Source organism: Cyclopterus lumpus, chromosome 4 (assembly GCF_009769545.1).
Source record: "Cyclopterus lumpus isolate fCycLum1 chromosome 4, fCycLum1.pri, whole genome shotgun sequence".
In the NCBI taxonomy this organism is placed as follows: domain Eukaryota; kingdom Metazoa; phylum Chordata; class Actinopteri; order Perciformes; family Cyclopteridae; genus Cyclopterus; species Cyclopterus lumpus.
The window spans coordinates 21,212,710-21,228,089 of record NC_046969.1 but is presented as its reverse complement, the minus strand read 5'-3'; the positions used below and the strand labels follow the sequence as shown (position 1 = coordinate 21,228,089).

The following is a 15,380-nucleotide window of genomic DNA, read 5'->3' as shown; positions in this document are numbered from 1 at the left end:
ACATCTCGACGGAGGCACGCTAACTCCTTTATCCCTCTGAGATGCTGCGATACGGACGCAGACTCATGCCGGTGCAGGTCGGACTGTTATCCCGTCAGAGGACAGAAAATAGCCTTTTGCTGTTTGTGTGTGCGTGTGTGTGTGCGTGTGTGTGTGGCGGTTAAAGGCTGGAAGGGTGTGTGTGTGTGTGTGTTTAGTGATGTTGGGTGGGATTGCGTGAGCGACTGGGTTGAATGAGTTTGTGAAAAGATAAAAAGAGTAAGCGACTTGTGTGTTTTCTTTCCAGTAACCCAAAGAGTTTGTTTATGAGACTCTTCCCTTTAAAGTATTTTGCATGACCCCTTCCAGAGAATATATAGTTCTATACAGCGTCTCCTGTCACCGCTTGGATGGAGATTAACACTTAACGAGATTTGCATACATACTTAAAGCAGGTGGGCGGCCTGATTTTCTGTTTTGGGATGATGCAAAATCACTCAGAGGGCCAAAGAGCACCGGTGGAAAGTACTTGAGTACATTTACTCAAGTACACTTAAACCTTGTGTTTAGCTGACTTTGAATTTACTTCCTCGTCGGTTGGGTTCCTGCAGACCACCGCTGTTGTAGTAAAATTATAACAATTTCAAAATCAAACAATAGTTTTTTTCTTTACTGATTTTCTTTTCTATAGACCTTTAAATCCATAGGAGGAAAATGTTCAAGTGGTAAACCTTTCTTTCACAATAAACTGAATTCTGCAACATAAAGGATGCACATTTTCTTTTATTATCATGTTTGATTTGTCTTTTTGTGAATTATGGAATCATGTTCTCTCTTTAAGCATCCTTAAGTCACTCATAGAGGTGCAAGTACGCAATGCTTTGCTCTCTAATAACAGTGGAAGAAGTATGCCGATATATATTACTTCCTTACAAGTAAATATCTCTGCAGTAAACTTTTTAGTATTTAGTATTTTTAGTATTATCAGCAAAATCAATAACAAAAATTAAAATATTATCCTGGATCATGATGGTGTCCTGAGCATGTGGTTACTTGTGGAGGAGCTAATTTTGAGTATTTTATTTTATATCATATTAAGTAGGTACATTTATTAAAATGCTTCATGTTTTGAATACAAAAATAGGAAAGTGACCAAAGTAAATGAAATAGTGCTGTAAAACGTACAACTTTACCCTAAGAAATGTACAATACATATAGCATATAATTAAAATGGTCAAGTTAAGTGGGCTACAAAACCTCCACATTATAATTATAGGTACTTGAGTAAACATACTTTTGCAACTGGTTTATTACCATTAACTTCGTGATGCTGCCTCCGTGTCATGGAGTTTTACCTGAAGGCAAACTCCAATAAAAAAATGGATCTATAGATATCCATATAGGAATAGAGCAGTGACAGGACGTTGCATTATTTCACATTAAAAAAAAAACCCTCACAATAAGTTGATTTCCCAAAAGGGAGGCGCGGCCACAGAGGACAAGGGGAATATGGGATTTATGGTCCGCCCTCTGGGAACAGCTCGGCGCAGAGCGGCGGACGCACACAGGAATCCTGGAGGAGAAAAGAAAGAAAAGCCAGCAGCACTTTAACTGTGACACCGGGGCAGCCTCGCCCTCCTGCACGCGGACATGCGCTGGACAAGTGAAGTGAAAGCGGAGTGTTGCGCCGTGAACGCGACTGAAAGCGGATCTCTGTTGTCCGGCGATGAGGTGAGTCGTGCTCATTTAAACACGGACCTATATTTCCCATCAGCAGGCGGAGGTGTGCCTTCGGAAGTTGTGTGTGTGTGTGTGCACCGACTCTGGAGATTAAATAAAAATACTAATCGAAATTGGTTTGCCAATTAAATCAAAGTGGGCTTCCGTCTGTCATTAAAGCCGGCCCTCCGCAGGCTGACAGCTCACTATTTTCACAATTTGAAGAAATGTCGAAGAAAATTACCCCTCCCCTGAATTCTGCAATTAAAAACTCAAGTAGTTAATGAGACCTCTTCACCTTTCGGTTGCCCCGGGTAGACGTTTGTGGCGAACTTAGCCTTTTTTAATTGCCGTTATTAAAAAAATCAATCCCCTTTTCCCCCACGCGAGACCTCGCGCTGTTTTTGTTTCTGATTGACACGTGAAATTGCCGTGTTTGGGGTGTTTAACCACAGCGCGCGCGCGCCCGCATGTCAAGCGAGCGGTTGCTGGCTCACAAATGCAGATCTCAAGAACATAATGCACATAGGATAAGGATTAGCTCAAGTGTTGTCTGTTTATGTACGTAATGGCTATCCTCCTCTTTTAAATGTCATTTTGGTAATCGCCGGCGCGTTGCCATGGTGAAAAGTGAAAGGCATGATATTTATGGGATGGCGCGGAGGGGCATTTAAGGCAGCTGCGACCGTCTGACAGACCTGCTGCATCCTCTCTCCGCCGTGTAGCTTCTCGTCATGTGCGAAGATTGCAAAGGAGACGAAGAGCTGCTTGGCAAGTGCACTGAGGACAGGAGAGGCATTATGGTATGCATTGCTCAAACTTATTCTCCACAACAGGTCGAGAGTCGACAGCTTTGTGTACTTTTTTTTTTTTTTTTTTTTTTACAAATACAGTTTTAAATGATCTTGACTGTGGACAACAACATTGGAAATATGAAGAATAGTTCTGCTCCATAAAAGGCCTCCGCACTACAGATGATAGCACCTGAGATCAGCGAACTCGTTCAGCTAATTAGGCAATGAGAGACAAATCCACTTTGATTTTGCTTGTTTTTTAAATGTTCATTCTGCTAAAGTGATAATTTCTGCTAATATTATTCTGTAAACTGCCTTTTATTTTTGGTCACGTTCTAAGATAAGATATTGACACAGTGACTACAAAAGAGTGTTGAGCCGGAAAAACTAGTTTTTACACCATTAAGTTCAAACACGCTGTGTGTGTTTGTGTGCGTGTTCTAGTGTGTGCGTGTGTGTGTGTGTGTGTGTGTGTATGTGTGTGTGTGTGTGTGTGCACTGTACGTTCGGCGCTTCACTTTCTAACCGCACGTCTGGTCCCTTCAGGGCGCGCCGGTGGAAGTTTTGGATGAGGACGCGTCCTCGCTGCAGGCGATGGCATCTGCACCTCTGTTAGGCAGAGCTGTGTGTGCGAGCTGCGACGCAGAAATTGTGGACAAATATTTATTAAAGGTAAACACTTTTTTTTGTTCGAGGACCATTTTTTAAATTTTGGATTATGACTTTTTTTCCCCCTATAGTTTTTTTCGTTTTGTTTGGATTTGTGTGGGTTTTGAGGCACACACGCTGGTATTCACGCGTGTCCACCGTGATTGACCTGTGCCCATTTAAATGTCTCCCCTTTCTGCTTTAGGTCAACGACCTGTGCTGGCATGCGCGCTGCCTCTCCTGCAGCGTGTGCCAAACCTCGCTCGGCAGCCACACGAGCTGCTACATCAAAGAGAAAGAGGTTTTCTGTAAACTGGATTACTTTAGGTATGTGCATCCATCGTTATCAGTGCAGCTCAAACGACAACAGAAGCTAGCGGGACGAAATAATTTAACGAATTTACGCTTTATAATTAAGGCTGTGTGTTATAACGCATATTGAGGAATATTAATTACCGTAATAATAGTCGCAAGACTTCTTTTTTTGTTTTGTTTTATCGAACATGTTGCCGAGCAAAGAATGCGTGACTTCTAAAGGTGGAGACAAGATGCTGCAGTCACACATTAAAACTCATTTAACAGGGACTACTTTTTCTCAAAACGTACCAAAGACAACGGCGTGTCCGCGTATTCCTCCAGTGGTCCGGGTTCAATTCTAGACTTATTCTGCTGGATCGAAAAAGTTCAAATTAAAAGATGCCCGAAAAAAAACTCTTCGGCCTGTGAACGCGACTGCACGCGGGTGTCTAATTTGCATGCCCTTCACCTGCAGAAGATACGGCACCTGGTGCGCGTGCTGCGGCCGGAACATCCACTCCACAGACTGGGTCCGCCGGGCGAAGGGCAACGTGTACCACCTGGCCTGCTTCGCCTGCTTCTCGTGCAAGAGGCAGCTGTCCACCGGGGAGGAGTTCGCTCTGGTGGAGGAGAAGGTGCTCTGCAGGGTCCACTACGACTGCATGCTGGACAACCTCAAGCGGGCCGTGGAGAAGGGTGAGCCGGCCGGCCCGCGGTCCGCTGAAGGACTCGGTCCTCGCTCTTTAGGCCATTTATTATTACTGATAAGACTTTCCGACAGATTCGTTGTATTTCGACTTAAAAAAGACACAATATTTCCACAAAAAATTATATATAGATGGTTTTTACAAAACTCTGATTTCCTCAGGTCAACATTATTATTATCATATAATCGATTAAAAGGCCTAATCTGAAAATACACCGTTGTTTCCAACATGTCGATATGTCATGTATTGAGAATACATTTGAAATTAAATTTAACTCGACCTGGCCATTTTTTTTGTGGCTAGGCCCATTCATATTTAACAGTTTTAAAATACTGTATTTCAAAGTAATACAGATTTCTTAATTCTGTTTCAAGGTGTTTTAATCTGAATCTGAATATCTGCTCTTGTTGCAGGAAACAATGTTAACATGGAGGGGGCTGTGCCCACCGAACAGGAGATTAACCAGCCAAAACCCTCCAAGAGAGCACGGACCAGCTTCACTGCCGATCAGCTGCAGGTTGACCTCCATCCTCATATAAAACAGCCAGATAGATAAATCATATTTATTCTTTAAATGTATAGCCTAAATAACTGAGACTAAAAACCCAAGCCCCATCATGTTGTGTTATTTTGTTATGATTCCAAATGTGTGTAATTGAGATTTAACATACAGGGTAAAACTAAAATAAGGTGTCAATTTTAATAAATTTGATAAATGTAGTACGACATTTATGTTAATAAAACAGAGGTGATGCAGGCAGGAATGCCACAAAAAAGGATGCTGGGTTTTAAACTAAAAGCCTTTAAAAAAAGAACAAAAAGTCCTTGCTTAATAATCCTATATTATAATGTAATGTCCCAAATTACCCGATTAAAAAAAATAATTCTGTTCGGTATTTTTTTTAATTCTGTATAAATACATTCCAAAAACATGATTTGTTAACAGCAGTGCTTCTGATACAAATAAACCAAATTATGGTCAAATCTCAGTTAAACATGCATTTCCTCCTGTGACAACAAAGTAAACCTGTGTGATATTTGAATCTTTTTCTTTTACCTGTGAACTTGCAGGTGATGCAGGGCCAGTTTGCTCAGGACAACAATCCAGATGCCCAAACGCTGCAGAAGCTGGCGGAGCAGACGGGCCTCAGTCGAAGAGTCATACAGGTCAGTGATGGAAATGGAGGATGGAATATAAAGTATGATCCCACTACTTAGAAAGAGGAAAGGGTTCAAACTAACCACACTATGCTGGGTAAACATGTACAAAAACAAAAGAAAAACATACATTCTAGCATTAAATATACTTTTTTTATACTGAACAGCAGAATAAAGAAACGCTACACGTTTATCCGGAAGTCTTTTCCCCTCATCTCCCAGGCTTTCTCCAACTCAATGAAATGTGAATAGCCAGCGTTGCACATATTATTGGTTTATGAATATGTTGATGTATTTATTGTGCATTTGAATAGCTGCATGACGTGAAGCTAGTTTGAAATACTTTGAATTATGCTGGACAGTTTTATCCATAGCAGTGCATTATATTCCACAAGATGATAATGTTTTAAAAATATAAAATTGGAATCGACAAAGTATCTAGTAAATGTTTTGGAGTACAAAGTCCTTAATTTTTCTCTGAAATGTAAATACAATGCAGCATAAAATTGAAAACACAATTGAAACCTAAAACACAAGTACAGTAATTGAGCAAATGTACACACAGTGTATAATGAGAACTGTAAAGAGGCGTTCAGTGAGTCGGTAGTATACATCGACCACAACAGGCCTTCAATATAACTTGGCAAACTACTACAAAGATATTTGGCGGTTTACAGAGCTGTGGTTCCAGTTGAACAGCTATAAGCTAATGGTTTTGAGACAGGTTTCCAACGGCAACACTGGTTTTACTCACCTCGGGGCAGAAGTGATTCCTCGGCTGTCACGAGTTTTCTTGGCAGAGAGATTACGGGTTAACATAATCACCTTTGTGTTTTGTGTCAATGGATGCTTCCCCCGTGGCGTGCTATTTTAAAATGTATCCCTCCTCGTCCTCTTCAGGTCTGGTTCCAAAACTGCAGAGCACGCCACAAGAAGCACGTGAGCCCCAACCACACCTCCAGCACCCCCATGACCTCACTGCAGTCCAGCCGGCTCTCCCAGCCCACCCTGACCCCCGAAGAGCTGCAGTACACAGCGTACGGAGGCCCGGAGGGATCAATGCTCTCTGCACTACACTCCTTCATAGACAGTGAGCACCAGCCGTTTCATGATCTTAAGACCGTTTACTGCGCTAACTATGAACACTATATGTCAAATTCATATTTCAACATTTAAGGTATTACATTGTTATGGCTTATTTAAATGGAACGTATAACCTAAGTGACTAACAAGAGGCATTACTAAAGGTTGCCCATTACCTCCTTTATTTGAGCTAGTGGTTGGAACCTTTGCCTCTGAAGTGAGTGACAGTCAAATGATACCCGTAGTTCATTTGCTGATGATTTGAGGTTATTTAAATAATATTTTAAAAGTCGATTCCAAAGGTTGAGAGCGTAGACGTCTTACCAGGTTACAGCAGCCAACCTTTTTGATATGAGGTGCCAGTTTAACATTCTTTTTGTGTGTTTAATTTTAAAGTTGAATTATGACACTATACATCCACATTTTAATATAATATATGCAACATGCAGAGCAACATTCTCTCCGAAGGTTTTTCTCCCATTAATCAAACATTGGAATTAAATGTGAGAGCACGATACAAGAAGGCTGCCACCCTGATGAACACGTCCACCACATCTGAGTTGAAATCATCAACCCTACAAACCTTCCACCCATATTTAATAATAAACTTAACACATTCTAGTCAACGAGTAGTAGCCAATCAGAGGCAGAGTAGGGCGGGTCTTGGTGTAATGCAGGTGGTGGAAAAAAAAGAATCACTCAAATGATGCCAATGGCAGCGGGCGTGCCTACGGTTGCCCACCCGCGGGTTATAGGATTTAGCCAGCTCGTTGTATTTTTCTTCCCAGCAAACCAGTGTTGCTGCTTCTAGAAATATATAATAATAATGTTAACTATAATCACTTTCGGTATTTTTAAGGAAAATACAAGTCACTAGGAGTTTTAAGAGGAACAATAAAAGCTTTCACAAGGTGGTCATTACATCTGCTGTCTGTGGCACTAGAAACACATCCAAGTTAAAACTATATATATATATATTATACTTCTAAATATGAATATAATTTATGGAAACTGTAATGACTCCAGTGCTCTCTGTGCTTGCCCCGCAGTACACTCCCCTCCATCCATGTTTCAACCGTTGCTGCCGGCCCACGCCATGACCTCCCTGCCTGTGTCTCACGCCTGAGCTGCTCTCTCTTACACACACACACACACACACACACACACACACACACACACACACACACACACACACACACACACACACACACAAACACACGCACAAATACGCACATGCAGCAGCCTCAGTCATCCACCAGCAGTCGGTCGTCGTTAGCGGCTACAGTATTCAGATCTTCATGGTAAATATGAATTCATTTTAAGTGAACCATAAAGCGTTTCCTTTTCTTGAACTGCCAGTAATTCATTACATGTCGACATTCTTTGAAAAACACTTGGTTGAGCATATTATGGATGACTATAATTTGTACTGTATAATGTGAAAATGGAAAGGTTTCAGTGTACATCATTGGATTGTGACATGACATCATAGATTTATATTTGTTTATGTAGTTGGAGACACAGTTTGACCGTGAAAGCCACCAAAAATGACCCCAAAAAGGTCAAATCATTATGAAGGTGAACTTGAAATTGTTTATATAGCAGTGTTTGGATATTGCAATTTAATTTATTTATTGTATGTGAAGTCTGTTTTGAAAATAAATGTCTAATTTCACAAACCCGCGCTGAATGAATGCGAACACATATTTCACTGGTCATATTCAACATTTGGGAAGAAAGTAAATGCATTGTAAAAAAAAAAAAAAATGTATTTATAAAATCAGAAGTAACAAAACATCTCCTATTTAAAAGGGCAATATGTTTATGCAACCTTTAATAAATAAATATAATAATATAAAAATAAATAAATATAAAACGGAGGCCTTTATCCTGTCAGCTTTCTGCTCAAATGAGCCAGAATAAATAAAACCGTTTGGAGTATTGACAGTTTGAGCGCTGCCTCTTTAGAGTTTGACTTTTAAGAGCTGACGCACGTTCTAACGAGGAAAGCAGATTTACTTGTGTCTACTTGTTGACTGTGGTTGACCAAAAGAATCTAATTTCCAGACATGCGAGGGAGGCGGAAGGAATATAAAAAAGATTTTTTTGACTTCACTTATCAGATCTCAGGTATTCACCCTCATGGGAATGAAACTAAAACCTGTGCGGCATGAACATAAAGATACACAATTCAATTGGTTATTCAGTATATATATATATATATATATATATATATAAATATAAAAAAACAAACACACTTGTAATATGCCACACTGAGCACACTACATGCATAATTTCTCTCCTTTCAGATACACAAGCAGAGTAGTTTTTTTTCTGTTACTGAATGGTTACGTCGTGCGTGTCCCAGCGTGTTCAGCTCCAACGGCGGCAGGAGGTGCGCGAGCCCGGCAGTGCTGTCACTCTGAGGCACCATGAGGGCAGCTTCTCAGGTTTGACAAACACGCCACAAAGACTCACAAGCATGAGTCACAAATCTCACAGATCATTTCAAGTGATACATGGATCCATTTAGGGAAAAAGGAAAACATCCCCAGAGGTCTATTTTATTTAGCAACAACCTGGTGACATCTAAATCTGAAAATCACAAATTTGTGCAAATACATTTCTCCATCACCCCACATGATTGCATCAACTAATCAAAAAGAGGCTGCATCTTCCACACTGCTGGCTCACCATGCAGTAATACAAACTACTGTTTGCATGTACACGTTGTCTGAAGCCAGAAATACGCCTCAACATAAGAAATCAACAATGTAAAAATGGTAAATACAAAATACAATCTACTCGTAGTAACTCAATACCTTCCAAGAACAAAACACAGAACATTCCTTCTACTTCACCTTCCATTCCTAGACCGGACATCTGGAAAAGACATCACTGAGTATCCCTTTAACAAGTTCTATAAAAATGTTTTAAAAAATGTAAAGCATCTTCAATTGTAAAATATGTAGCTGCAGAATGTATTAAAAACACTCAATGTGCAAGTTCTAAGAAAAAGGCGTTTAAAGACTGAAGCGCTTTGGACTGCTGTGCCATTATGTCCTCGGCAGTTAAATATGGAAACAGTGGTCGCAAATATGTTTTGTCTCAATGTGAGACAATATGAGGTCAAAAACTGTGATGACACGATACACAGGTGAGCTGACGTTTGGCCATTTCATGGAAAAACCTGTTCAGCGTTCACATCTCAACGACAGTACACATAAAACATCTGGTAACGACTGGCCCCACCAAGTGGTGAAAACTGGCAACTACAAGAGATTGAATGTTAAAAAAAACAGCTGACATTTAGCACAATCTCAATAAAGAAAGAAATCACTCATTAAGAATAGGAACTTGGTGTATCGTATGACTGTGGGTGTACAGTATAATATCAATTAATATCTGTTATAACTATAACATTAAAACATATATACATTTACAAGAACGTGGTGTGACATTGTACACAGTTAGTTATAAACATAAACCAAATATCAAGGTCATAAATCATTAGTATAATGTCTAATCATTAGAGGACCGTGAGTATTTCTGCTTCCCCCAACTTTTGGCCTGTTATCTAGTTCCTGCTCCTCTTCAATGTTTATTTTCTTAAGGCTCCGCTCCACATCCAACACTAGGAGGCAGCAGTAGCAACAAGTTTAAATCGGAGACGGAAATTGCACTGGAAAATACTTAACACATCTTTATTCCCCCAAAAGATTATTCACATTTTCATTGGATTTCATTGATTAAAAAAAATGCTCCTATACAAAAAGAACATTGAATAATCTCCAGATAGATGCATGTATACTTCGTATTAAAACAGCAATACATCTGAACCATCCAATACAATTTTTTAAAAATTCTTCACAACTAGGCACATAAACTAGTGGCTGCATTCAAAAGTGTCTTGAAAACTGTCAGGTTCTATTCAAATTTTAAGCAAAAAACATAAAATGTCTTTGGAAGTCTTGACCTCCCACAAAGTCTCTGGTTTACGTTTATGAGCATGATGGAAACTTTGAAATGATTGCAACCCTTTTTCTTAACGATGTAAAATAAGATTAATCTGTTTTGCTAAGTGCAGAAAGTACACACTATTTTTGGATCTGTGTGTTTATGTTAGTATAAATACGGTGGATCAAAGCAACCTATAAAACCAATGGTAAACATCAACAGCCAGCAAAATAATCATGCTCACATGGTTCTGTTACCATATGTGAAAGTGCATACAAAACATGATTTTACACTAGAAGACCAAAGTGCGACAAGAGGGTGTTCCATAACTCCACCTCTTTTTCATGGTGAGGCCTTATGCCATAGTCCATCAGTGGCATCTGTACATCTTAAAAGGTCCTTATGTTTGTTTATGCAAAAATGTTCTTATCATATTTATCTCAGTCTGTGCGTCCGTCCCGCGAGTTGATATGTACCCTCTCGGTAAGGCAGAGGTCAGCAGAGAAGAAAAAGAAAATAAGCGCGTCAGAAAAAAAGGCAAGTATCTGAGTTGGCTCAAGAGAGGAAGTAAACTGGTCTTTTCTAGTCCCCCGTGCTTTTCCTGGGATGAACTGAAGTAAAAGCATGTCCTTTTATGTCAAGACCATCCCTGACAAGGCTGGGATGCATCCAGTTTTGATGTTTAGCCCTAACGGTACTCGCTCTCAAACGTCCGGACCCTCACACATACAGTCGATATGGAGAAGTGAGTGAGAGAGTCAACAGTCCAATAAAAAAAGTCCTCTCTTTTGCGCAGGATCTTATGCAGGCCAGGAGACATGTAGTAAGGCCTGGAGGGAGAACCGTCGTTCCTCTCCAGGTCTTCACCTGAGACCAGGTGAAGACAGCAGAGGACAGGAGGAGCAGGAATAGAAGACAGAGTGATCGCCAGAAAGAGAAAGCAAAGCAAAGACTTAGTAGAGGTAAATATTCAAAAAGGCCATGCAGGAATTAGAGAGCTGAATGAGCAGGAATGAGCTTTAGTTGTTGTTGTTGTTGTTGTTGTTGTTGTCGTCGTCATTTTGGGCCAGTTTAGTTAAACTCAGCTGCTGACAGGCTACTTTTATCTGATCTTTAATCATTGTAGCAGTGCTCATTACCAGTAGTCCTATTTGCACATTGTGTCATTTAAATTTGCAGCATACTTACAAAAGCACAGGAACAACGTGTCCACACACATCGCATGGACGTTACAAAAGCAGCGTGCGATCATGTAGGATCCAAATATCACCGTCTGAAAGAATCAACAGGTCGAGGTCAGAACGCCACACAAAGTCGCTTTTATTATGCGACAACAAAAAACATCCAAGAGTAATATGAGCTACTGGGCCCATGAATCCTTCAACAACAACAAACGCATTACCTGGTGCAGCAATGCAATCTGATCTGAAATGGTGTTAAATGCAGTTGAACTAGTTTCCACCATTAAGAGAAAAAGATGAAGCCCAGTGATCCTTGTAATCCATGCCACACATTTGCAGAGACAAACGTCATCCCTCACACTTTACACCAGGAAGTGTGTGTTCTCTGTGTTGCCGGGGACAGGTGAGGTTGTTATGGAGGATCCCACTGCCTGGGCCTACCTGCAGGTCTTCATGGTCACCAACAAATAAAACTACTTGCAAATTTAGTTCTAAATTATTAAATTGAATCAGTGCCATGCTTTGCAAAAATGTGACAAATGTAAAAAGGCATAATATAAGCTATATGAATAATAATAAATAATACATACATTTTAGTGGTATATCCAGGGAAATAAACAGAAGAATTTCCATACATTTGCCAAACTAAAGCTCCAGCAGCATTTTAATCCATCTCTACAGTTATTTCAACAAAATACATTTACACAAGCACAATTTAAAACGTGACGGCTGAACTGGAGACATAACAGTGGAAGATTTCACCCTTTATGAAAAGGAATGTTTTGAATAAAACTAAGCACCTCCGAGTGCCTGGATACGATATTTAGTGTGCACAGTAAACAGGACACAAACATACCTCCACCTCTAAGAAACTTGATTCAGTTGTTATTGCTGGAACAATTACTCGTTAAAAAGCATACTTTTTAAAATTGCTTACCACAAGGGGGACCCAGAAGTAATATAGGGACGGCACCTCCTCTTGAATGACTGGTATTTTATAAGAAGAAAAATGGAAGAACACCTGGAAAACATGAAAGAAAGGTGTGGCGGTATAACTTCTTGTCAAGTCTTGAAATGGTTACTTTATAAACCCTTTAAGACCAAACATAAATACATAAATAATTCTTCCACGACACCTTCCACCAGAAAGCGGCACAAATCATACTAAAATGCTTTTTTGTTAATTGGTTGAAAGAGGAAAGGGTAAAGGCTTACAAGCACACATACTTCATCTGCTACAGTTAGATCAATACATCTTACGTTAGTAATAGCTCAATATTGTCTGGACAGGAATTTGTAAGGGCAACTACTAGGATTAATTTGACCTCTTGTAATTGAATGCAAGAGATTTAATATTTTTCACAGACCAGCAGACGACCTTTGCAACAGTAAATTTAAACTCGAGTGGAAATAGATGTGCACAGCAGAAATAACTGGGACCAAAATAAAGATTCATCATCGGCCTAATATTCAGGAGCATATCTCACCCCGTCTGTCACTTCACAGACTGCACGTGACATGAAACTCCCCAACACTTCCTGAAATAAGCATTTTCCCCAATAAGAGCAGAAAGTCCGTCACCTTGTCCAGGTCAGCCACCCTACAGAGGAGGCCGAGAAAAGCCAACATGACACCAGAGCAACGGAGAAAGCAATAATCACACACTGAGATACAGAAAATGGATACACCATTACATATATGATGAGTAGGCTAATAAGCATACATGTCCAAGCTTGATTTATTTTTTTTAAAAAGCAAGCTTTTTTTCTTTCTTCGCTCTTCTTAGTTAATTGTTTGTGTCTCCCCGCTGTCAGTAATCTGTACTGTCTGTGACCTCTTATTAGACGCATGGGTCTGACACAGACCTACAAGAAAGGGCTTACCAAATAACATTCCTCCTCAAGAGGAGGAAACCATCCTTGGAGGAGGCGCAGAAGTTCTTTCTATATATTGCCATCTGTTAGCGAGAGAAAAGAAGCCAAGCCAACTTACAACTGAAGTACAAACAGATATTTGCACACAAAAAAAAATCAGTCTGAAGCAGACGTTTCCTAACTCACCATAATGTAAGCATTTCGATTTAAGAACTTGAGGAAAAATTCTGACCACCATAAGCAGTAGGACACAAATCGAGAAAATGTTTTTTTGGAACCTGGGGAAACATCATCAACCATCCACATTCACATTTAAAAGTAACCATCAAATTGTGTAAGATTTGTGTTTTAAGAGTCAGAGTTTACCTTTCAGTCTCTTCAGGTACGCGATTGGTTCAATTTGGATTATCTGCGCCACAGTGACGATCAGAGAACCAAAGGCAAGAGAACCTGTGTGGCAACTGTGAACGAGAAATAAAATGCTATAACAGACATTTGAACATTGCGTAAGATTCAATAGATGCTTATATTGTGAAATGGCTTAATTATGAGACAAGCTGTGTCTCAAATTTCACGTAAATTGTTGGGGTAGTTACATTTCCTTACCGTAGGGCTTGGATAAATGACGAGCGGAGGGGGAATGCAGGGATGTCGCTTGGCTTCTTCCGGGCCCAGTAGTAGGATGCGAAGGCCCCTGCCAGGGTGCACTGACCCAGTGCGATGATGAAGTTGACCAGCCAGAGGAACACAAACAGGTTATACAGATGGAGGACCAGGATGTAGCGGTGGTACACACCTTCCCCACCGTAGAAGGCAAACATGCATTGTGACCCGGGGCACACTTTGGTGATATTGGTCCGATTGAATGTCTGAAAGAAAGCAACAGATTTGATCTTAATGTGTATTCAGACAAGAGTATTCAATCTTGTATTTTATGAAATATTTCTTTTCCTTCTACTCGGTTTTTAACATTAATGAATAATTTTTGCTAATGTGTGAGGTAGTCCTGCATTTATTAACAGTTGTGTGACCAAATAGCATAAAAAAGCTTTTTAGATTTCACATTACCTTAAATAAACCAGGGGGGATGGGGGGGAAAACCGGATGACGCATAACATTTGTCAAATAATCACTCTTAGCTGTCAGCAACTAATGTGAACTCTATTTACATTAGCGCATTAGAGATGGATTCTAAGAACTCACAGCTAGCTATCAGATTAGAAAAGCTATTACATTCGCTTTGATTGATTATCGACTGACCAAGAAGTATTCACAGTAGTCGGCCGGGGTGCCGGCAGGTCACCGGGAGCAGAAAGAGACCGGAAAGGCGAACATCCTAAATTTCAGGAAGAGAACTTCTTACTGTGCTTCTAACTTTCATCTGCATTTGTCTCTCCATCGTCGACCTTCATCGTACACCAACAGATGAGCCGCTCACAGAGGAGTATCGTGCACCTTTAACACATTGATGCAAATTATAACAAAACACAGAAGTATGTTTGTTAATGATGATAATAATATAAATATAGTGTTTGAACCTGCTGTTCAAAGCACAGGGAAGGAGATCATGGAGGAGATGAGTGTGCAGAGAGTAAGAGGATGCACAGAGACATATGCACAGATAGACACATAGATCTGATCACAACACTTCTAGATGTTAGTTACCTTGTGTAGCAGAAGGGAGCTTTATTCGCTGAGCTTCGGCGCACCCTTTTTTTTTAATAAGCCAATCACGGTGGGCGGGCATCCTATAAACGGGACCTTCTCTCACCCATTGTTCATTGTGTCGTAGCAGACAATCTTGGGGCCCACAATATTGCAGGTTTCTTGGAAAGTTTTTCAGGTAAATATGTTTGCAGATTTTGTATAGCAGAACATGTAGACATTCAAACAAAAGAAGTCAATTCAGGAGCATTTTGTGTGAGAACTGAGGACATTCATTAACTTACTGTGAAACAAAACACAGTATATAACTAACTAAGA

General features: G+C 40.2%; 2 protein-coding genes across 2 annotated transcripts; one reads left to right on the top strand and one right to left on the bottom strand.

Annotated features, from left to right (window-relative positions):
- Positions 1-1,544: 1,544 nt before the first annotated feature.
- On the top strand, positions 1,545-7,960 carry LOC117730184 (LIM/homeobox protein Lhx8-like). Its single transcript, XM_034531762.1, has 8 exons — positions 1,545-1,710; positions 3,039-3,164; positions 3,346-3,467; positions 3,913-4,133; positions 4,558-4,661; positions 5,216-5,311; positions 6,203-6,392; positions 7,435-7,960. Exons 1-8 carry the CDS (start codon positions 1,630-1,632, stop codon positions 7,509-7,511), a joined length of 1,017 nt encoding a protein of 338 aa, XP_034387653.1. The 5' UTR covers positions 1,545-1,629; the 3' UTR covers positions 7,512-7,960.
- A 3,070-nt stretch (positions 7,961-11,030) lies between these two features.
- LOC117729412 (choline transporter-like protein 5) lies at positions 11,031-14,218 on the bottom strand. The gene is made up of 8 exons (XM_034530422.1): positions 14,004-14,218; positions 13,764-13,858; positions 13,584-13,675; positions 13,407-13,480; positions 13,042-13,123; positions 12,461-12,544; positions 11,531-11,615; positions 11,031-11,209 (listed from the first exon to the last, which is right to left on the bottom strand). The coding sequence occupies exons 1-8, from the start codon at positions 14,216-14,218 to the stop codon at positions 11,031-11,033; spliced, it is 906 nt and encodes a 301-aa protein (XP_034386313.1).
- Between the last annotated feature and the right edge of the window lie 1,162 nt (positions 14,219-15,380).

Excerpts from the sequence above, each read along its gene's own strand:
- LOC117730184 (XM_034531762.1), top strand. The coding sequence starts at position 1,630 with ATGCGCTGGACAAGTGAAGTGAAAGCGGAGTGTTGCGCCGTGAACGCG. Across the intron at positions 4,134-4,557 it reads CAAGCGGGCCGTGGAGAAGG|GAAACAATGTTAACATGGAG; the intron begins GTGAGCCGGCCG and ends CTCTTGTTGCAG. Across the intron at positions 5,312-6,202 it reads TCAGTCGAAGAGTCATACAG|GTCTGGTTCCAAAACTGCAG; the intron begins GTCAGTGATGGA and ends CGTCCTCTTCAG.
- LOC117729412 (XM_034530422.1), bottom strand. The coding sequence starts at position 14,218 with ATGTTTGCCTTCTACGGTGGGGAAGGTGTGTACCACCGCTACATCCTG. Across the intron at positions 13,124-13,406 it reads TTGAGGAGGAATGTTATTTG|GGTGGCTGACCTGGACAAGG; the intron begins GTAAGCCCTTTC and ends CCTCCTCTGTAG. Across the intron at positions 12,545-13,041 it reads GAAGTGTTGGGGAGTTTCAT|GTGTTCTTCCATTTTTCTTC; the intron begins GTCACGTGCAGT and ends CATGTTTTCCAG.